Source organism: Oncorhynchus gorbuscha, linkage group LG14 (genome assembly GCF_021184085.1).
Source record: "Oncorhynchus gorbuscha isolate QuinsamMale2020 ecotype Even-year linkage group LG14, OgorEven_v1.0, whole genome shotgun sequence".
Taxonomy (NCBI): domain Eukaryota; kingdom Metazoa; phylum Chordata; class Actinopteri; order Salmoniformes; family Salmonidae; genus Oncorhynchus; species Oncorhynchus gorbuscha.
The window spans coordinates 34,790,768-34,814,525 of record NC_060186.1 but is presented as its reverse complement, the minus strand read 5'-3'; the positions used below and the strand labels follow the sequence as shown (position 1 = coordinate 34,814,525).

The 23,758-nt window shown below is 42.9% G+C and overlaps 1 protein-coding gene across 5 annotated transcripts in view; it reads left to right on the top strand.

Moving 5' to 3' along the window:
• The first annotated feature begins 734 nt into the window (after positions 1-734).
• Positions 735-23,758, top strand: part of LOC123994838 (lysosomal-associated transmembrane protein 4A-like) — a 34,249-nt gene continuing 11,225 nt past the window's right edge. For 3 of the 5 annotated variants that reach the window (XM_046297871.1, XM_046297870.1, XM_046297868.1), the window contains exons 1-4: positions 6,233-6,428; positions 10,371-10,373; positions 19,652-19,790; positions 23,327-23,403. In XM_046297871.1, coding sequence (XP_046153827.1) covers positions 6,303-6,428; positions 10,371-10,373; positions 19,652-19,790; positions 23,327-23,403 — 345 coding nt within the window. In that variant the 5' untranslated portion in view covers positions 6,233-6,302. Of the gene's footprint in view, positions 1,071-6,232; positions 6,429-10,370; positions 10,374-19,651; positions 19,791-23,326; positions 23,404-23,758 lie in introns of those variants that run through there. The other 2 variants (XM_046297869.1, XM_046297872.1) reach the window with 2 other exon arrangements.

Here is a 23,758-nt window from a genome sequence, read left to right as displayed (position 1 = left end):
TATGGGCAATGGCCTAATGACTTCTTGGGTCATTTCTACACTGAAGTTGTCCTTGTGTCTGTATGTCCTGTAAGCAGTATTATATACCTCGAGAAGTCTTGTATGGATCTGGAAATCATCTAGATGTTTCTGGCTCTGGCTTAGGCTCTGGGCCTGGCTCAGGCTCTGGAGAGTGGGCGGAAGGTAATCCTGTTCATTTTATGTCTGGGTGTGTATGTGCGTCTGTCTGTGTCTGAGTTTTTTTTTACATTTCTCAGTACCAAACATCTCTGACCAAACATGCTTCCACTCCTTTCAGTGTCCAAAGGCAGCAGCAGTTTAAATGACCATGGCACAGTGAGGTTAACCACAATCTCAACATTTACATTGACAATGAGTCAAGATGACTCCTTGTTCAATGACATCGACAAAGAGGATAAAAGTGTTCCAATTATAAGGAGAGACAACACCATAATAAAATAACAGTTTTTTGGGGATTTACTATGAGCTAAATATGTTCTCAAGAAAAAAATTGTGGAGTGTGAGTATCCTCTCTTTTTAGTCTTTAGTGTGACTCCGACCTGACCTTTGACATAAGGCCTAAGATAGGAGATGATTCTGGATCTGTCACGCCCTGATCTGTTTCACCTGTCCTTGTGATTGTCTCCACCCCCCTCCAGGTGTCGCCCATCTTCCTCATTATCCCCTGTGTATTTAAAGCTGTGTTCTCTGTTTGTCCATTGCCAGTTCGTCAAGTCAACCAGCATTTTTGTTCTCAGCACCTGCTTTTCCCAGCATCTCCTTTTTCTCACCCTCTTGGTTTTGACCCTTGCCTGTCCTGACTCTGAGCCCGCCTGCCTGACCACGCTGCCTGCCCCTGAGCTTGCCTGCCGACCTGTACCTTTGACCCACCTCTGGATTGTTGACCCCTGCCTGCCTTAACCTGTCTATTGCCTGCCCCTGTTGGAATATTAAACCATTGTCAATTTGACGTGTCTGCATCTGGGTCTTACCTTGATTCCTGATAGGATCCGCCATTGGCAACGTGGCAAAGAGCGAGGTTCATCTAGCAAACAAAAAAACTCTTGCAGGTAACGTCTGACTTATTTACTATATATTATTCAGTATATTACTTCCTCCATATTTACTAACAGATGCACTTAGAGGAGGCTGGTGGGAGCAGCTCTAAGAGGATGGGCTCATTGTAATGGCTGAAATGGAATCCGTGGAACGGAGTCAAACGTGGTTTCCATATGTTTGTGTTTTATATCATTCCATTTATTCTATTCCAGCCATTACAATGAGTCCGTCCTCCTATAGCTCCTCCCACCAGCCTCTGTTTGCTCTGTGGTACTTTTAGTCCAACCTTATTAGATTATTCCTCTTTGCAGCTATTATTGCTGGAGTGGTGGGGAGATTGGTATTGGCTGCCGCTCTGTTAATTAACACTCATGATCTATAACCTAAGACAAAGGAGTTTATTGCGTAACTTCCTTATGCATGCATGACTGTAAGTCGCTTTGAATAAAAGCGTCTACTAAATGGCATTTATTATTATATAAAGAAGAATGTATACATTAATGATGTCGTTCTTGCTGCTGGTGATTCTCTGATCCACCTCTACGCAGACGACACCTTTCTGTATACTTCTGGCCCTTCTTTGGACACTGTGTTAACTAACCTCCAGATGCGCTTCAGTGTCATACAACTCTCCTTCCGTGGCCTCCAACTGATCTTAAATGCAAGTAAAACGAAATGCATGCTCTTCAACTGATGGCTGCCCGCCCCTGCCCGCCTGTCCAGCATCACTACACTGGACGGTTCTGACTTAGAAAATGTGGACAACTACAAATAACTAGGTGTCTGGTTACACTGTAAACTCTCCTTCCAGACTCATATTAAGCAACTCCAATACAAAATTAAATCTAGAATCGGCTTCCTGTTCGCAACAAAGCATCCTTCACTCATGCTGCCAAACATACCCTCGTAAAACTGACTATCCTACCAATCCTTGACTTCGGCGGTGTCATTTACAAAATAGCCCCTGACACTCTACTCAGCAAATTGGATGCAGTCTATCACAGTGCCATCCGCTTTGTCACCAAAGCCCCATATACTACCCACCACTGCGACCTGTATGCTCTCGTTGGCTGGCCCTCGCTTCATATTTGTCGGCAAACCCACTGGCGCCAGGTCATCTATAAGTCTTTGCTAGGTAAAGCTCCGCCTTATCTCAGCTCACTGGTCACATTAGCAGCAACCCCATAGGACGCTCTCTAGCAGGTATATTTCACTGGTCACCCCCAAAGCCAATTCCTACTTTGGCCGCCTTTCCTTCCAGTTCTCTGCTGCCAATGACTGGAACGAATTGCAAAAATCACTGAAGCTGGAGACTCATATCTCCCTCACTAACTTTAAGCATCAGCTGTCAGAGCAGCTCACAGATCACTGCACCTGTACATAGCCCATCCAACTACCTCATCCCCATACTGTTTTTTTTCTTTCTCCTTTGCACCCCAGTATCTCTACTTGCCATTCATCTTCTGCACATCTATCACTCCAGTGTTTAAATTGCCACTATAGCCTATTTATTGCCTTAACTTCCTTATCTTACCTCATTTGCACACACTACATATACATTTTTTTCTATTGTGTTATTGACTGTATGTTTGTTTGTTCCCTGTGTAACTCTGTGTATGTGTCGTACTGCTTTGCTTTATCTTGGCCAGGTCGCAGTTGTAAATGAGAACTTGTTCTCAACTAGCCTAACTGGTAAAATAAAAAATGATTCAAACCTGCAGATATCCACTTACAGTAAATGAAGATACTTTTAATTTATAAAGGGTTGGTCACCACTGAGATCAAGGGAGCCCTGTGAACATGAACACACACAATTTAATGTAAAATAATAAAATCAATATAACAAGATTAATCAAAACAAATGTAATGATTATTGGGTGTCTATTTCTCCAGAAACTCAATCCAGGTGTGTGTGTCTGTATGTAGCTTAGATACACGATGAAGTGAAAGGGCTAGCATGCTTTTTGTCTCCAAAAAATACAATACATGTAGTGATTGTTATTGGTGTGAAAATGCTATATATTTTGATTTAGTTTTGTCATGTGTAGTTTCCTAACAGAAATGTTTCTATTTATTAGAACTTTTTGACAGACTTTCGCTCTTTTGTAACCACAATGTACTTTATATGTAATTTTAACAACAAAAAAATCCATATTTTTATTATGATCTGTAAAATGTGTTAATTTGGGATGTTACACACACCTTGATGAAATGGACACTGTACATACAACTGTGTTGCATGTAATTAATGTAGTGAGTCTAAAGTGTACCTTGTAATAATTTGATGTCTTATGTACCATCACTCATTATTATTATTGCTTAATGAGTGGAAATGAACAGTGACATCCCTCACACAATACACTGCTTGTGTTGCAACCGTGAGACAACTTATGAAGCAGAGCCAAAAACAATATCCCTCTGACTCTGATCAATGTCAATACACGGTGTTGAATCACTGAGGTCATGGAGAACTGTATTACTACATTTCTGAAGATTAGATTATGTATATTACATACTTCACCTGCATTGCTTGCTGTTTGGTGTTTTAGTCTGGGTTTCTGTACAGCACTTTGACATCAGCTGAAGTAAGAAGGGCTTCATAAACAAATTTGATTTATTATGTTATTTCCGGAGACCTTCTCCCTTACCTCACCTCGCTCATCAACTTATCCCTGACCGCTGGCTACGTCCCTTCCGTCTTCAAGAGAGCGAGAGTTGCACCCCTTCTGAAAAAACCTACACTCGATCCCTCCGATGTCAACAACTACAGACCAGTATCCCTTCTTTCTTTTCTCTCAACTCTTGAACGTGCCGTCCTTGGTCAGCTCTCCCGCTATCTCTCTCAGAATGACCTTCTTGATCCAAATCAGTCAGGTTTCAAGACTAGTCATTCAACTGAGACTGCTCTTCTCTGTATCACGGAGGCGCACCGCTAAAGCTAACTCTCTCTCCTCTGCTCTCATCCTTCTAGACCTATCGGCTGCCTTCGATACTGTGAACCATCAGATCCTCCTCTCCACCCTCTCCGAGTTGGGCATCTCCGGCGTGGCCCACGCTTGGATCGCGTCCTACCTGACAGGTCGCTCCTACCAGGTGGCGTGGCGAGAATCTGTCTCCTCACCATGCGCTCTCACCACTGGTGTCCCCCAGGGCTCTGTTCTAGGCCCTCTCCTATTCTCGCTATACACCAAGTCACTTGGCTCTGTCATAACCTCACATGGTCTCTCCTATCATTGCTATGCAGACGACACACAATTAATCTTCTCCTTTCCCCCTTCTGATGACCAGGTGGCGAATCGCATCTCTGCATGTCTGGCAGACATATCAGTGTGGATGACGGATCACCACCTCAAGCTGAACTTCGGCAAGACGGAGCTGCTCTTCCTCCCGGGGAAGGACTGCCCGTTCCATGATCTCGCCATCACGGTTGACAACTCCATTGTGTCCTCCTCCCAGAGCGCTAAGAACCTTGGCGTGATCCTGGACAACACCCTGTCGTTCTCAACTAACATCAAGGCGGTGGCCCGTTCCTGTAGGTTCATGCTCTACAACATCCGCAGAGTACGACCCTGCCTCACACAGGAAGCGGCACAGGTCCTAATCCAGGCACTTGTCATCTCCCGTCTGGATTACTGCAACTCGCTGTTGGCTGGGCTCCCTGCCTGTGCCATTAAACCTCTACAACTCATCCAGAACGCCGCAGCCCGTCTAGTATTCAACCTTCCCAAGTTCTCTCACGTCACCCCGCTCCTCCGTTCTCTCCACTGGCTTCCAGTTGAAGCTCGCATCCGCTACAAGACCATGGTGCTTGCCTACGGAGCTGTGAGGGGAACGGCACCTCAGTACCTCCAGGCTCTGATCAGGCCCTACACCCAAATAAGGGCACTGCGTTCATCCACCTCTGGCCTGCTCGCCTCCCTACCACTGAGGAAGTACAGTTCCCGCTCAGCCCAGTCAAAACTGTTCGCTGCTCTGGCTCCCCAATGGTGGCCCCCCAATGGTGGAACAAACTCCCTCACGATGCCAGGACAGCGGAGTCAATCACCACCTTCGCTCTTATCCAGAGCGACTTACAAATTGGTGCATTCACCTTATGACATCCAGTGGAACAGCCACTTTACAATAGTGCATCTAAATCTTTTAAGGGGGGGTGAGAAGGATTACTTTATCCTATCCTAGGTATTCCTTAAAGAGGTGGGGTTTCAGGTGTCTCCGGAAGGTGGTGATTGACTCCGCTGTCCTGGCGTCGTGAGGGAGTTTGTTCCACCATTGGGGGGCCACCATTGGGGAGGCCAGAGCAGCACATTGCCACGTCTAACTTCAGAGTAAGTCAAACCTACTATATCACTAGTACTCTCCTGCCATCTAGAGCTCAAAGGATGAGTACTTTGACTGAATCTCAGTTGAATTTGTCACACGTAATAATACCCTAATTCCATACATGGTCTTTGGTCTACACATAGTTATTTGCTGTTTTGTATCCATCATTCCAACATTAGCCGGGGTATTAAAACCACAACAAAAAAACACTCCAAAAGACTTCTGCATTGCTGAGGCATTGACCTGAATACAGCATGCATTCACTTGAGATATGTATTCTATTCATGTTAACAGATTATCTTTATTTGTAACTCGTAAACAAACCCAGTGCTTTACTTGGATTGAAATAAGTGCCGATACTCATTTTGGGTGCCGGTACTGTTTACATTTGGGTGCAGGAGCTCCACAATACATTTGAGCTAATATGCTATAAGAGAAACAGGAGCTCAAGCAGTAAAACATTTGAGTTGCCCATACTCAGCTCCGGTGAACTCCTGCCCAAATCAAGCACTGCATAAGCCCCATAAAGCAGAAGTGAAAGATGCAGGCCCATATTTAGTATAAGGGTAGAACAATTGAAAGAAAGTTCTGAATAACATTTTTTTTTTTGGAGAGCATGCTTTTAGAGAAGGGAAACTGATGTAAGAGAAGCGAAACTAACGATAGAAATGTAGGAAAGGAATTTCCCCATCATCAACCCCTGATTGCGCCATAGGGACAGTTTTGCGGATATGTCAGTGTGGTGAGGCAGCTGATTGGTTGACGTTCATCATCCTAGCTCCACAATGGCCAAAAACTGTTGTCAATCAAAACAGCTAATCGTTTGTGTTTTCTTTCAACACGCCTGTCACATAAGTGGGCGTTTCATATCAGTGTCGGTTGTTGATGGTGGAGGCTTTCTTAGTCGCCCAGCTTTTTCAGCGATGTTTATCCCTACTCTTGAGGAAGACATGCACCATTTTAAACCGAATCGACACAGGTTCTACACAACGCGATGCTGTGGGTGTTGCCATGTCAGGACGGGAACCATCATTCTCGGCACTTGGTACGTACACAAATGTCAATGTCGCCTGACTTTTTAGATTGTGCTAGCTAACGTTAACTAGCTAGTGTTAGCTTATTTGCGGTTATGTTGCAGTACCCCCCTGGTTGCCACTGTACTATTGAGAGTAGGCCATTGTGCTAACTACCAAAAAGCTAAATCGAATACCATCTTTGTCAAGAAAGTTAGTTTGATATCTGATGCGTGCCATACTTTTGTAACATTGTATCTATATGGAATGTGCTATATTGGCGCTAATGTTATCGGATAGCTAGCTAACTAACTAGCGGTTAACGTTACCCGTATGGACTTTCAGCTCCCCCCGGTGCACATCGGATGTTGTTTTAACGTAGGCTAACTGTTACCAGCGTGTCAGGTAACAGTAATGTTAGGGTAAATCCACTTGAATTCAATCACTTTTTGACCGCATCCCTTTCCATACATGTTTACACATGGAAGAAGTGGTCAGAATTGGACAATTCGGACCATTCAGGAGTTACAAGTAGGGAAGTGAAACATTCATGCTTCTGCACCAGACCGGTCTCATAGACATAAAATCAAAATTGATTGGTTAGCAGATGTTATTGCAAGTGTAGCGAAATGCTTATGCCTCTAGATCCGACAGGTCAGCAGTATCTAACAGTTAGTATATAACAATTCCATAACAACCTAATACCTAACAAATTCCACAACACCTAATACACAATCTGGGTAAAGGAATGGGATAAGAATATATACAATATATGGATGAGGAGTGACCGAGCAGCTAAGATGCAATAGATAGTATATAATAGGATACACTATACAGTATATACATATGAGATAAGTAATGCAAGATATGTAAACATTCTTAAAGTGGCATTATTAAAGTGACAAGTGTTCCTTTTTATAGTGGCCAATGATATCAAGTCTGTAGGTAGACGGCTGCCTCTGTGCTAGTGTAACAGTACTCTTCTTGCGTTGTGTACAATCAGTCATCGACTCGGAACTCCAATATGTAGCACCAGTCATGTAGATTTATTCTGTTAGGAACGGCACAAAATTGCACGTCATGCAATGCACGTCTCACCATCCAACTCTGCACTCACGCACTGTACAAAATATATGAACCCCCCCACCAGACACAGTAAGTTGCTAGCTAGTACTGGCGGGAATTCTTTACAACAAAATGCACAACAAATATTCTCCAAACCAGCCAATAAGATGCCATGTTGAGTAGGTGAAGGCAAGACAAAGTCAAACCAAAAACCCATTGGCTTAACAATAAAGTGGCAAGCAATCCCTGTTACATTAGGGATGGCTGTTTAACAGTCTGATGGCCTTGAGATTGAAAAACAGCTTCTATCCCTCTGTCCCAGTTTTGATGCACCTGTACTGACCTCACCTCCTGGATGGTAAAGGGGTGAACAGGCAGTGGCTTGTCCTTGATGATATTTTTTGCCTTCCTGTGACTTTGGGTGTTGTAGGTGTCCTGGAGGGCAGGTAGTTAGCCCCCGGTGATGCTTTGTGCAGACTGCACCACCCTCTGGAGAGCCCTGCGGTTGTGGGCGGTGCAGTTGCCGTACCAGGCGATGATACAACTTGACAGGATGCTCTCGATTGTGTACCTGTAAAAGTTAAGGGTTATTGGTGACAAGCCACATTCTTTCAGCCTTCTGAGGTTGAAGAGGCTCTGTTGCACCTTCTTCACCACACAGTCTGTGCTATGTACACCGAGGAAGTTAAAACCTTCCACCTTCTCCACTGCTGTCCCGTCGATGTGGATAGGGGGGTGCTCCCTTTGCTGTTTCCTGAAGTCCATGAGAACACATTCTTATTTACAATGACGCCTAGGAACGGTGGGTTAACTGCCTTGTTCAGGGGCAGAAAGACAGATTTTCACCTTGTCAGCTCGGGGGATCCAATCTTGCAACCTTACAGTTAACTAGTTCAACGCAATAACGACCTGCCTCTCTCTCGTTGCACTCCACAAGGAGACTGCCTGTTACGCAAATGCAGTATGCCAAGGTAAGTTGCCAGCTAGCATTAAACTTATCTTATAAAAAACTATCAATCATAATCACTAGTTAACTACACATGGTTGATGATATTACTAGATATTATCTAGCGTGTCCTGTGTTGCATATCATCTGACTGAGCATACAAGTATCTGACTGAGTGGTGGTAGGCAGAAGCAGGCTTGTAAATATTCATTCAAACAGTACTTTTGTGCATTTTGCCAGCAGTTCTTCGTTGTGCATCAAGCATTGCACTGTTTATGACTTCAAACCTATCAACTCCCGAGATGAGGCTGGTGTGACTGAAGTGAAATGGCTGGCTAGTTAGCACGCGCTAATAGCGTTTCAAACTTCACTCGCTCTGAGCCTTGGGGTGGTTGTTTCCCTTGCTCTGCATGGGTAACGCTTCGATGTGGTGGCTGTTGTCGTTGTGTTGCTGGTTCGAGCCCAGGGAGGAGCAAGGAGAGGGACGGAAGCTATACTGTTACACTGGCAATACTAAAGTGCCTATAAGAACATCCAATAGTCAAAGGTTAATGAAATACAAATGGTATAGAGGGAAATAGTCCTCTAATAACTACAGCCTAAAACTTCTTACCTTGGAATATTGAAGACTCATGTTAAAAGGAACCACCAGCTTTCATATGTTCTCATGTTCTGAGCAAGGAACTGAAACGTTAGCGTTCTTACATAGCACATATTGCACTTTCCAACACTTTGTCTTTGCATTATTTAAATTATATTAAGTTAAAATACGTTTTTTTTTTGGTCCTCCAATAATCGGCGTTGAAAAATCATAATCGGTCGACCTCTAGTCAAGACCCAGGGACTCAAACTTAATGATGAGTTTGGAGGGTACTATGGTGTTAAATGCTGAGCTGTAGTCAATGAACAGCATTCTTACAAAGGTATTCCTCTTGTCCAGATGGGTTAGGGCAGTGTGGATCTATTGGGGTGGTAAGCAAATTGAAGTGGGTCTAGGGTGACTGGTAGTGTGGCGGTGATATGATCCTTGATTAGTCTCTCAAAACACTTCATGATGACAGAAGTGAGTGCTATGGGGCAATAGTTTTTAGTTGAGATACCTTGGCTTTCTTGGGAACAGGAGAAATGGTGGCCTTCTTGAAGAATGTGTGGACAGCAGACTGGGATAGGTATTGATTGAATATGTCCGTAAACACACCAGCCAGCTGGTCTGTGCATGCTCTGAGGACTCAGCAAGAGATGCCGTCTGGGCAGGCAGCCTTGCGAGGATTAACACGTTTAAATGTTTTACTCACGTCAGCCATGGAGGAGGAGAGCGGGTCGCGTCAATGAATCAAATCAAATGTATTTATATAGCCCTTCGTACATCAGCTGATATCTCAAAGTGCTGTACAGAAACCCAGCCTAAAACCCCAAACGGCAAGCAATGCAGGTGTAGAAGGGTACTGTATTGTCCTCAAAGCGAGCAAAGAAGTTGTTAAATTTTTCTGGTAGTAAGACGTCGATGTTCGCGACGGCGCTGGTTTTGTTTTTGTAAACTGTGATTGTCTGTAGACCCTGCCACAAACGTCTCGTGTTGGAGCCATGGAATTACGACTCCAGTTTGTCTCTATACTGACACTTTGCTTCTTTGATTGTCTTGTGGAGGGAATAACTACATTGTTTATATTCAGCCATATTCCCAGTTGCCTTTCCATGCTTAAATGCGGTTGGACGTGCTTTCAGTTTTGCTTTAATGCTGCCATCAATCCATGGTTTCTGGTTAGGGAAGGTTTTAATAGTCAGTGGGTACAACGTCTCCTATACACGTCCTTCATAAACTCGCTCACTGAGTCAGCGTATACGTCAATGTTGTTCTCGGAGGCTACCCGGAATATATCCCAGTCCACGTGATTAAAGCAATTTAAGTGTGGAATCCGATTGGGCGCTTCTTGTTTTCGTTCCTGCCTATGGGAGGGAGCATCAAGATGGTGTCATGGTCAGATTTACCCAAAAGGAGGGCGGGAGAGGACCTTGTATGCATTGCGGAAGTTAGAGTAGCAATGGTCGAGTGTGTTACTCACTTGTGTACTGCAATCGATATGCTGATAGAATTTAGGTAGCCTTGTTCTCAAATTAGCTTTGCTAAAGTCCCCAGCTACAGTAAATGCAGCCTCAGGATTAGAGGTCGACCGATTATGATTTTTTAAACGCCGATACCGATGATTGGAGGACCAAAAGAAGCCGATACCAATTAGTCGGCCCATTTAATAAATAAATAATTTATTTGTAATTATGACAATTACAACAATACTGAATGGACACGTATTTTAACTTAATATAATACATCAATAAATCAATTTAGCCTCAAATATATAATGAGACATGTTAAATTTGGTTTAAATAATGCCAAAACACAGTGTTGGAGAAGAAAGTAAAAGTACATATTTGCCATGTAAGAAAGCTAACGTTTACGTTCCTTGCACAGAACATGAGAACATATGAAAGCTGGTGGTTCCTTTTAACATGAGTCTTCAATATTCCCAGGTAAGAAGTTTTAGGTTATAGTTATGGGAATTATAGGACTATTTCTCTCTACCATTTGTATTTCATATACCTTTGACTATTGGATGTTCTTATAGGCACTATAGTATTACCAGCCTAATCTCGGGAGTTTATAGGCTTGAAGTCATAAACAGCGCAATGCTTGAAGCACAGTGAAGAGATGCTGGCAAACCCTCTATCAAATACGAGCCTTTGGTCATTAATATGGTCAAATCCGGAAACTATCATTTCGAAAACAAAACGTATATTCTTTCATTGAAATACGGAACCGTTCCGTATTTTATCTAACGGGTGGCATCCCTAAGTCTAAATACTGCTATTACATTGCACAACCTTCAATGTTATGTCATAATTATGTACAATTCTGGCAAATTAATTACGGTCTTTGTTAGGAAGAAATGGTCTTCACACAGTTCGCAACGAGCCAGGCAGTCCAAACTGCTGCATATACCCTGACTCTGCTTGCACATAGAGTAGTGACACAATTTCCCTAGTTAAAATAAATTCATGTTAGCAGGCAATATTAACTAAATTTGCAAGTTTAAAAATATATACTTGTGTATTGAAGGGCATTGATGTTTATGGTTAGGTACATTAGTGCAACGACAGTGCTTTTTTGTCATGAATGCACTTGTTAAATCATCACTTGTTTGGCGAAGTAGACTGTGATTCCATGATAAATTAATAGGCACTGCATCGATTATATGCAACACAGGACAAGCTAGTTAAACTAGTAATATCATCAACCATGTTTTAACTAGTGATTATGTTAAGATTTTTTGTTATTTTTATAAGAAGTTTAATGTTAGCTAGCAACTTACCTTGGCTCTTTGCTGGACTCGTGTAACAGGTAGTCGGCCTGCCACTCCTTGTGGAGTGCAATGTATTCGGCCATAATCTGTGTCCAAAAATGCCAATTACCGATTGTTATGATTTGAAATCAGCCCTAATTAATCGGTCGACCTCCTAGTACATATTCTTATTCCATCCCTTTTACTTATAATTGTGTGTATTAGGTAGTTGTGTAATTGTTAGATATTACTGCACAGTCAGAACTATAAGTACAAGCAATTCGCTACACTTGCAATAACATCTCCTACCCATGTGTATGTGACCAATCAAATTTCAGTGTGATATCGATTGAAGTGATTAACCAAAAAAAGTGTTGTGTTAAACTTCTGCGTTGGCGATCCACTTGAATCAAAATGAAACAATTTTAACTAGCTGACTCCTACAAATTGTCCTCTAACCAGGGATGTACACGTTATTCCCAGATTGTGTGGTTTTTGAGCTGTGTTCGTTTTAACAGGACGCTAAATCAATTGATTTCGATGTGATAATCGGTATGAGTGTAAGACAAAAGTGTTGCATTTGTCTCTCTGTTTTGGTGACCCCTGTATCAAAATGCAACATACCGAAATGTAGCAGACTGTTCTGCAGGTTGTCCTCTGACCTGTAATGTAAAAATATCTACTGTTTCCATGTGGTTTTTGAGTTATGGTCATTTCCACAGTGTATATCTCGAAGAGTGATTTATTGGCACTTGTCAAAAAAACAACAGGGTTTTTGGTGCGTGTGCAGTTTCCAGTGCTCCTTTTTAAATGTATTATTGTTTTTTTTTACAAGTAATTAGGACTGGTTGATATGCCCTAAAACTTGAATCAATTTTTTTACAAACTTAAGGGCGATTCATGATGTACAGTGCATTCATAAAATATTCAGACCCCTTTTTCCACATTTACGTTACAGCCTTACTCTAAAATTGATTAAAAAAATGTTTAATCAATCTACACAATACCCCATAATGACAAAGCAAAAACAGGTTTTTAGTAATATTTGCAAATGTATTAAAAATACAAAACTATCACATTTTACATAAGTAATCAGACCCTTTACTCAGTGTTTTGTTGAAGCACCTTTTTGGCAGCGATTACAGACTCAATTATTTTGGGGTATGACGCTACAAGCTTGGCACACCTGTATTTGGCAAGTTTCTTCCATACTTCTCAGCAGATTCTCTCAAGCTCTGTCAGGTTTGATAGGGAGCGTAACTGCACAGCTTTTGTCAGGTCTCTCCAGAGATGCTCGATTGGGTTCAAGTGCGGGCTCTGGCTGGGCCACTCAAGGACATTGAGGCTTGTCCTGAAGCCACTCCTGCGTTGTCTTTGCTGTGTGGGTCGTTGTCCTGTTGGAAGGTGAACCTTCGCCCCTGTATGCGGTCCTGAGTGTTCTGGAACAAGTTTTCATCAAGTACCTCTCTGTACTTTGCACTGTTCATCTTTCCCTCAATCCTGACTAGTCACCCTGCTGCTGAAAAACATCCCCAGTTACTGCCACCACCATGCTTCACCTAAGGGGTGGTACCAGATTTCCTCCAGATGTGATGCTTGGCATTCAGGCCAAAGAGTTCAAATATTGTTTCATCAGACCAGAGAATCTTGTTTCTCATGGTCTGAGAGTCTAGTTGTCTTTTGGCAAAGCCCAAGCAGGCTTCAGTTTGTGGCTTCCGTTTGGAAACTAGCATAAAGACCTGATTGGTAGAGTGCTGCAGAGATGGGTGTCCTTCTGGAAGGTTCTCCCATCGCTGCAGAGGAACTCTTGAGCTCAGTCAAGAGTGACCACCGGGTTCTTGGTCACCTCCCTGACAAAGGCCCTTCTCCCCCCCCATTGCTCAGTTTGGCCGGGCGGCCAGCTCTAGGAAGGGTCTTGGTGGTTTCAAACTTCTTCTGTTTAAGAATGATGGAGGCCACAGTGATCTTAAGGATCTTCAATGCAGAAATGTTTTGGTACCCTTCCTCAGATCTGTGCCTCGACACATTCCTGTCTCGGAGCTCTACGGACAATTCCTTCGACCTCATGGCTTATTATTTGCTCTGACATGCACTGTCAACTGGGACCTTATCTATACAGGTCTGTGCCTTTCCAAATTATGTCCAATTTAATTTACCACAGGTGGACTCAGTTGTAGAAACATCTCAAGGATGATCAATGGAAACAGGATGCACCTGAGCTCAATTTCGAGTCTCGTAGCAAAGGGTCTGAATACTTATGTAAATGTATCTTTTTTTATTAATTTGCACACATTTCTAAACCTGTGTTCGCTTTGTCGTCATGGGGTATTGTGTGTAGATTTAAGAAAATGTTTTATTTAAACCTTTTTAGCCTCATGCTGTAACGTAACAAAGTGGAAAAAGTAGTGGGGTCTCAATACTTTCCGAATGCACTGTACACAGGTGAGAGTAGTGTGGAGCCGTCCTCTTTTTCCTTCCTTCCTTCCTCTAAACTAGTCAAGCTTGCTTTTCGTTAATAAAATCACAGTAAGCCTATGCCCCAGCACTTTGTGCCTGCATATGAGAGGCGCAACATCAAATAAATGAATGTGCCTGAAAACAAAAGGCTAAGTGAATTTCTACTCATCGTTACCATATTATATAGGGCGTGCAAATTGACTCGCTTGGACGAGTCATGTTCTCTTCCTCCATGTAAATAAATATAACTGCAACCACAGCGTACACAACAGACACACCCAGGTACCAGGAGACAGGACAGATGGCAGACAGTGGAATGTTTCCCAGTTATCACTCACTTTGTGACTGACAGTCGCCTTTCCTGTCAATAGATTGCTAGAAGATGCATATCGTTCATTCTAGCGGGAAATGGCTCTGAATACTTTCCCCCCTAACTTACTGTAAAAAAAGTAGCCCAGTTCATTGATTTAATATCGTTCCACGTACAAAAAACTGCAGTAAAAGTGCAGTAACTGCAGTTGACTGTAGTATTTTGGATGCAGTAAATGCAGAATAACTTGTGTACTGCAGCTATACTGCACTCCAACTGCAGTTACACTGCAATATTACTGCAGGGGGAGAAAAGTGTTTTGTTTTCAGCATACTGCATTTATGCTGCACTATAACTGCAGAAAAGTTTTTTTTACAAACCTCTGAATTGTAAAAAAAAAAAAAAAAAAATATATATATATATATATATATATATATAATGCAGTTATTTTAATTAGAAAAAGTAACCTGCTCAAAATGAGTGTGTAACCGGCTGTATAGCCACAGCCTGCACTAGTGGTAAACACTGCACTTAGATTAGAACTATGATCTAAGATCCCTCCTAATGTGTTCTCCAACTCATAAAACATTTTAGAATAAAGCTCAGTGCTGTTAACCTTGCAAGGTGAGGTATTGAATGCAGGAGTGTCAATAATTTTGACACCTACCTTTTTTGATGAAAAAAAAGTATTACTTGCTAAACAATCTTTATCTGAGACAAATATTAGTATGAATATATATATTTTTTAGTATACAATATAGCTCAGTATTATAATGATTTTATACAGTAGTTTTTGCGCATCTTTATCAAGGGTGTCAATAATTTTGAACTCCACTGTTTGCTTTCTTCGTGTGAACATCAAGAGACGTCACTATTTTCAACATTCTACAACACACAAGTGTCCTGGGCCCGGTTTCCCAAAAATCATATTAAGGCTAAGTTCATTATTAGAACCTTCTTAGAAGCATCGTTAAATATCTGAGCTGTTTGCTAAAACCATCGTTATTTGTACTTGAAAATGTTTGTAATCTTAACGCCTGCCTCAGACCACTCGTAGGACAGCTAAGTGTGTCCTTAGATATTTTTTCCCCCTTTGCCCTTACACAAGATCTCAGCTAAACAAAGAATCACATAGTTTATCCATCTCTCTGACCCCTGATAACTTCAGGACAAAGTTGACTACAAATACAAAGTTGCCAATGTCTTCAATATGCTTCAAATGAAAACCGAAATGACTTCGTTAAAATATAAATAGTATTTCAATCATATTGAGTTCTTTTTAGCTCCTTGTAGGCTAATGTCTGTAATTTCTCAATATATTTCATGATTATGTGCCAAATCTGTGATTTTAGTGAATTTATATTGAGTATGCATTCAAATAAGCCGCCTCAAAAGTTGCAGTGGTAATAGGAGATGATCCGTCGTCAGTATTGTGAGATCATTTTAAACTAAGATTCTAATGGAGAAAGCTAATCCGAGAGCAGTGCTCCCTTCGATATTATCAGTATTGACACTATAGGTGTGCCAACATGACCATACACTCAATCAGATCTGTAAAATGACAGTTGATAATCAGATCGAATGATATTCGTGATTGGAAAAAACGGAAGTTTTTTAATATGCCTAAATATATGTTGGCAAAATTACTCCCTACACATTCTCAATGCAAAAAAAGATGCAGATTATGAGCCGTGTGCGGAGGGGTGTGTATGTCCTCCAATTTGCAGTGGGCGAGAAACTGATCGGGAGAAATTATGTAGAGTGGATGGAGAAATACATTTTTACTCTATCCAAACAGAACAGCAGGATCAACGTACAGCCTGCCCTTCTCTTTACAGACAGCCAAACTAGCCAGTTGAGTTATTTAGACCACGTTGAACCTTGCACATGACTGACTGACATGAGAAAAATATGTGCTGGCATCCGAAAAGTACTTTTTTTTCCCCAAATCACAGATAATTACAAAATACTATGATCATAATCGTATCTAAAAAAATAATAAAAAATGCCCGTATCTGTTATGATACTCGTTTTGTCTTACTACTCGACACCTGCTCCAACGATGCCTTAGCAATTTCTCTCTGTGTTGTGTTTTGGGAAGCCCATGTTACATCTTTGGCCGTTGTAGGAAAGATGCATCTTTAAAACGCTCGACCTCATCTTTACTAGATGCTGTTTTTCCACTAACCTCATTGCAACTCCCCTCCAAGTCTCCGACCACTACCTTGTATCCTTTTCCCTCTCGCTCTCATCCAACACTTCCCACACTGCCCCTACTCGGATGGTATCGCGCCGTCCCAACCTTCGCTCTCTCTTCCCCGCTACTCTCTCCTCTTCCATCCTATCATCTCTTCCCTCTGCTCAAACCTTCTCCAACCTATCTCCTGATTCTGCCTCCTCAACCCTCCTCTCCTCCCTTTCTGCATCCTTTGACTCTCTATGTCCCCTATCTTCCAGGCCGGCTCGGTCCTCCCCTCCCGCTCCGTGGCTTGACGACTCATTGCGAGCTCACAGAACAGGGCTCCGGGCAGCCGAGCGGAAATGGAGGAAAACTCGCCTCCCTGCGGACCTGGCATCCTTTCACTCCCTCCTCTCTACATTTTCCTCCTCTGTCTCTGCTGCTAAAGCCACTTTCTACCACTCTAAATTCCAAGCATCTGCCTCTAACCCTAGGAAGCTCTTTGCCACCTTCTCCTCCCTCCTGAATCCTCCTCCCCCTCCCCCCTCCTCCCTCTCTGCAGATGACTTCGTCAACCATTTTGAAAAGAAGGTCGACGACATCCGATCCTCGTTTGCTAAGTCAAACGACACCGCTGGTTCTGCTCACAGTGCCCTACCCTGTGCTCTGACCTCTTTCTCCCCTCTCTCTCCAGATGAAATCTCGCGTCTTGTGACGGCCGGCCGCCCAACAACCTGCCCGCTTGACCCTATCCCCTCCTCTCTTCTCCAGACCATTTCCGGAGACCTTCTCCCTTACCTCACCTCGCTCATCAACTTATCCCTGACCGCTGGCTACGTCCCTTCCGTCTTCAAGAGAGCGAGAGTTGCACCCCTTCTGAAAAAACCTACACTCGATCCCTCCGATGTCAACTACAGACCAGTATCCCTTCTTTCTTTTCTCTCCAACTCTTGAACGTGCCGTCCTTGGTCAGCTCTCCCGCTATCTCTCCCAGAATGACCTTCTTGATCCAAATCAGTCAGGTTTCAAGACTAGTCATTCAACTGAGACTGCTCTTCTCTGTATCACGGAGGCGCTCCGCACCGCTAAAGCTAACTCTCTCTCCTCTGCTCTCATCCTTCTAGACCTATTGGCTGCCTTCGATACTGTGAACCATCAGATCCTCCTCTCCACCCTCTCCGAGTTGGGCATCTCCGGCGTGGCCCACGCTTGGATTGCGTCCTACCTGACAGGTCGCTCCTACCAGGTGGCGTGGCGAGAATCTGTCTCCTCACCATGCGCTCTCACCACTGGTGTCCCCCAGGGCTCTGTTCTAGGCCCTCTCCTATTCTCGCTATACACCAAGTCACTTGGCTCTGTCATAACCTCACATGGTCTCTCCTCTCATTGCTATGCAGACGACACACAATTAATCTTCTCCTTTCCCCCTTCTGATGACCAGGTGGCGAATCGCATCTCTGCATGTTTGGCAGACATATCAGTGTGGATGACGGATCACCACCTCAAGCTGAACTTCGGCAAGACGGAGCTGCTCTTCCTCCCGGGGAAGGACTGCCCGTTCCATGATCTCGCCATCACGGTTGACAACTCCATTGTGTCCTCCTCCCAGAGCGCTAAGAACCTTGGCGTGATCCTAGACAACACCCTGTCGTTCTCAACTAACATCAAGGCGGTGGCCCGTTCCTGTAGGTTCATGCTCTACAACATCCGCAGAGTACGACCCTGCCTCACACAGGAAGCGGCGCAGGTCCTAATCCAGGCACTTGTCATCTCCCGTCTGGATTACTGCAACTCGCTGTTGGCTGGGCTCCCTGCCTGTGCCATTAAACCCCTACAACTCATCCAGAACGCCGCAGCCCGTCTAGTGTTCAACCTTCCCAAGTTCTCTCACGTCACCCCCGCTCCTCCGCTCTCTCCACTGGCTTCCAGTTGAAGCTCGCATCCGCTACAAGACCATGGTGCTTGCCTACGGAGCTGTGAGGGGAACGGCACCTCAGTACCTCCAGGCTCTGATCAGGCCCTACACCCAAATAAGGGCACTGCGTTCATCCACCTCTGGCCTGCTCGCCTCCCTACCACTGAGGAAGTACAGTTCCCGCTCAGCCCAGTCAAAACTGTTCGCTGCTCTGGCTCCCCAATGGTGGAACAAACTCCCTCACGACGCCAGGACAGTGGAGTCAATCACCACCTTCCGGAGACACCTGAAACCCCACCTCTTTAAGGAATACCTAGGATAGGATAAAGTAATCCTTCTCACCCCCCTTAAAATATGTAGATGCACTATTGTAAAGTGGCTGTTCCACTGGATGTCATAAGGTGAATGCACCAATTTGTAAGTCGCTCTGGATAAGAGCGTCTGCTAAATGACTTAAATGTAATGTAAATGTAAAACACTCAGAAGCCTATCTTCCTTCGTGATGACGGTCCCAGGTCCAACATTGTACAGTTGTTATTTCAGTGGAAATGAATAATAATGTTGTTCCTAAAACACAAGAGACTATCGGCCTCATGAAATAAATTGGTTAGGCTTAGGCCCACCATGTGTAGTGGTGGCGGATGGGATGTTGACCTTCACAGAAACTAACAAGGTTTTTTTGAGAACACTATCCAGACTAAATGTTTCATGAAATGTGGCTCTAAATCTCCCTCCATTCCCTTCTTTCTATCCATCTTGGCTACATCTCTCTGCACTTTCTACTCCTTTTTTTTACCACTTTTACTGACATTCCTTAGTCTATCATTCATGTCTGCGGAAAGGAAACGTAAGTTGAAACAGAAACTGGTGTAATAAAATATAGATTGTATCCTAGCCTGGTGCCCAGTCAGATCTATTTGTAATGTCTTGACAACTCCTATGGTTGTCACTCAAGCAAAATTATAGGCGTTAGCAAACCAACACAAACGGATCTAGGAGCATGCTATGTATTCAAGAACATAGTCTAACAATACCTTTCTCTCTCTTGCCAGGTGGTGAACCTGTTGATGGGCATCCTGCTGACTGTGGCCGTGACCCACCCAGAGAATGTGCCCACCGTCGACTTGCAGTATGAGGTCATCGAGCACTATTTTAGCCACACCTTCCAAGGAGAGGGGAATGTCCTTAAGGGTTAGTTTATCTAATCTTCATGTGTGGCTCATTTTCAACTAGAGTTGTCTATGTTCACCATTAGTGACATCGTCCACAATTGCTGCAGGCAGTAGCTAGCATGATTTAGCATCGTCCCCCAATTTATACAATATTTGTTAACATTTCCACGTAGTTAGCAAAGCTGCACTACCTTTTTATATACTGGTAGCTCATGGCTGTCCCACACACACACCGAGAGACACACCGAGAGACACAGCCAAATCCCCTTGATAACGTCGCCATGGATAACTATCACCAAATGCCTGCTTCTTTAACCTTTTTAGCCCAATACGGACATGCACAAAATAGTCCAAATTGGTGAAGTGAAAAAAAAAAAACTAAGTGGTGCGTGCATATGTATTCACCCCCCTTTGCTATGAAGCCCCTAAATAAGATCTGGTGCAACGAATTACCTTCAGAAGTCACATAATTAGTTAGATTGCACACAGGTGGACTTTAAGTGTCACAAGATTTGTCACATGATCTGTGTATATATACACCTTTTCTGAAAGGCCCCAGAGTCTGCAACACCACAAAGCAAGGGGCACCACCAAGCAAGCGGCACCATGCAGACGAAGGAGCTCTCCAAATAGGTCTGGGATAAAGTTGTGGAGAAGTAAGGATCAGGGTTGGGTTATAAAAAAATGTCAGGAACTTTGAACATCCCACAGAGCACCATTATTTCCATTATTAAAAAATGGAAAGAATATGGCACCAACAACAAACCTGCCAAGAGGGGGCCGCCCACCAAAACTCACGGACCAGGCAAGGAGGGCATTAATCAGAGGGGCAACAATGAGACCAAAGTTAACCCTGAAGGAGCTGCAAAGTTCCACAGCGGACTACAATTCAGCTTTTTTTGGCCATGAAGGAAAACGCTATGTCTGGCGCGAACCCAAAACCTCTTATCAACCCGAGAACACCATCCCCACGGTTGAAGCATGGTGGTGGCAGCATCATGCTGTGGGGTTGTTTTTCATCGGCAAGGACTGGAAACTGGTCAGAATGATGGATGGCGCTAAATACAGGGAAATTCTTGAGGGTAACCTGTTTCTCTTCCAGAGATTTGAGACTGGGATGGGGGTTCTTCCAGCAGGACAATGACTCTAAGCATACTGCTAAAGCAACACTTGAGTGGTTTAAGGGGAAACATTTAAATGTCTTGGAATGGCCTAGTCAAAGCCCAGACCTCAATCCAATTGAGACTCTGTGGTATGACTTAAAGATTAATGTACACCAGGGGAACCCATCCAACTTGAGCTGGAGCAGTTTTGCCTTGAAGAATGGGCAAAAATCCCAGTGGCTAGAAGCTTATCGAGACATACCCCAAGAGACTTGCAGCAAAAGGTAGCTCTACAAAGTATTGATTTTGGGGGGGGTGAATAGTTATGCACGCTGAAGTTTTCAGTGTTTATCTTATTTCTTGTTTGTTTCACAAAAAAATATTTTGTATCTTCAAAGTGGTAGGCATTTTGTGGAAATCAAATGATTACAAACCCCCCAAAAATGTGTTTTAATTCCAGGTTGTAAAGGCTTCAAAATTGGAAAAATGGGGTGAATACTTTTCGCAAGCCACTGTAGATGATTTCAATGAAGACATAAAATGATGGCATTATAAACAGGAGGCTATAGGCCTATTTCAATCATTGAAATACATTTAATACTAATCAATGAAGTTCTATTTTGATACCTTCAGGCTTCTGTTTGTAATTTGTCTCAATATATTTCATGATGTGTAACATGTGCACAATGATGTGACTCAATATTTTTGGCTGTAGGCGGTAATAGGAGCTGATCCGTTGTCAGTATTGTGAAATAATTCTTAGTGTTCATTTTCACAAGTACTCTTAAGTTGTTTTTAGTGGTTGTACTAAATAACTTCTAATTACACGTTGCTTTTGTTTATGTTGTGAACATAGCAGAAACTCAAACTAGCTACATTGACTAACTAGTAGTTTCTTGACTTCATGAATATTAGTAAAATAGCTAGTGGTGTCTAGTGGGAGACATTGTGCAACCAAAATCAACTATATTTCTCATTTCAATTCACAAGATGGAATGAACGTGTGCGTTATCAGTCAAAAATGGAACCTCTGAGATTCTGGAGCTTGAACGATGCCGTTGGATGTGACTCAACGCGAGCAGTATAGCAGATTTTAATGATTTCATAGGGAGCATTCCCTTAATGGTTAATGTCTGGCGGCAACTCCGGACGCCCGATTGCTGTAGTGTAGCAGGGCTGTTAGTGTCCGAAAGTAACTTAGCCATGCATTGCATTTGTATTGGGTAACCATTAGAATAAGGCGCCTCATATTTGCAGCCATAGGTGGTAATAGGAGTCAATCCGTTGTAAGTATTGTGAAATAATTATAATTTTAAGATAAACTTTTAATGGACAAAGCTGATCCGAGAGCAGTGCTCCCTTTCGATCTTATCTGTAAGGTCCCTATGCCTCTAACGCACTTGTCGACCGTTCTCTCTGCATGATGTTTTGGGAAACGAGTCTTTGGCCGTTGTAGAAAAGATGCATTGTTAAAACACACTTAAGCCTAAATTCTATCGCTATCATGAAACTGGGCCGAGTTTCTATGCACTGTGGTTGACTTGCTGTTTACAGGGTGGGGGGTGCGCTACATAAATCCTGGCTTTGATACAATGTCAGCATTCAGCGAATTGATTGGGCTATTATCAAAGCCTGGCACTGCTGTGGCTTCATCAGTGCCATTTCTAATCGGTCTCTTCCCACTTAGTTCTTCACATATGATTTGGCGCAGTATTTGCACATGTACACAGCTTTTCCTTCCACATTAGCTGCAGTGAAATGTCTCCACACATCAGATAGTGCCCGTGGCATTTTCCTGTAATGATTAGAAAAAAATAGTTTAAAAAAACATATAAATAGATAAGCAGTTAAATTAAACAACTCCTCTGTGAGATAAAGGTTTTAAAATGAAACATGCATGGAAACAGGTGAATTAACACTGTTAGCAGGCTCAAGCAAGCTAAAACCCACATGATAGCAAAAACTAACTAGCAGAAATTGTTAACAAGTTTGAAATGATTTAAACACACTTTGCTGTAGGCTACTATTTACTAGTTAACAAACAATCATGTATGTCAAAAAATATATTCACCCCACCCAGTATTGTAATCAACTTACCAGAAAGCATGTAGTCCTTAGCTCAGACCGTGTAGTAGTGTGGGCTCAATAGCTTCTCATTAGTGTGCAAGATCTTGAGAATCATCTACAATTGCAATTGCCATAGAATTGGGGATAGTTTAACCAAAATATGCCACAGGACCTAGAATTGCCTTATGTGTATCCCACAAAAAGGTTCACTGTTATAAGTTAACTTTTAAAAAATGAATTTAAGCAACATTCCCCAAATTCCAGGGCTTAACTTCCCATGATAAATTCAGGAAATTTAGCGGGAAGTTTCCCACCCTTTGCAACCCTATTTGTCCTTCAATAAAGTAATTTACCCTATTAAATGTCTCTATCTGTGTGTTTATAGAGAATGCCTGTGTGGGATTTGCCATCTCTCTGCTGATGCTCACTATCAGCGCCATGATGGTCTATGGAGCCATTACTGTAAGTTATTTCCTTTCTGATTTGTGTGTCTATGTGAGCGTGTTTTCATCCACATCATGTCCATAATGAAATTCATGACAATTACAAATTCTCGAGTCAACTTCTCAACATTTTTGCTCAGGGGTGGGAAAATAACCCCCTGCATAATCTTTCATCCTGACTACTCTCTTGGTTTGTTATGCAAATGTCTGCTCCTAAATACACACTCATGAAAGCCTCGTTTTCCTACTTTCTAATACACCTTTTGGTCGCGGCTATTCTAAACCCTGAATACAAATTAAATTAACATGTATTGCGGGCCTACGACAAATACCCCTGGAGGAGTGTGTAACATAGGAGGTTGAAATTATGTTAT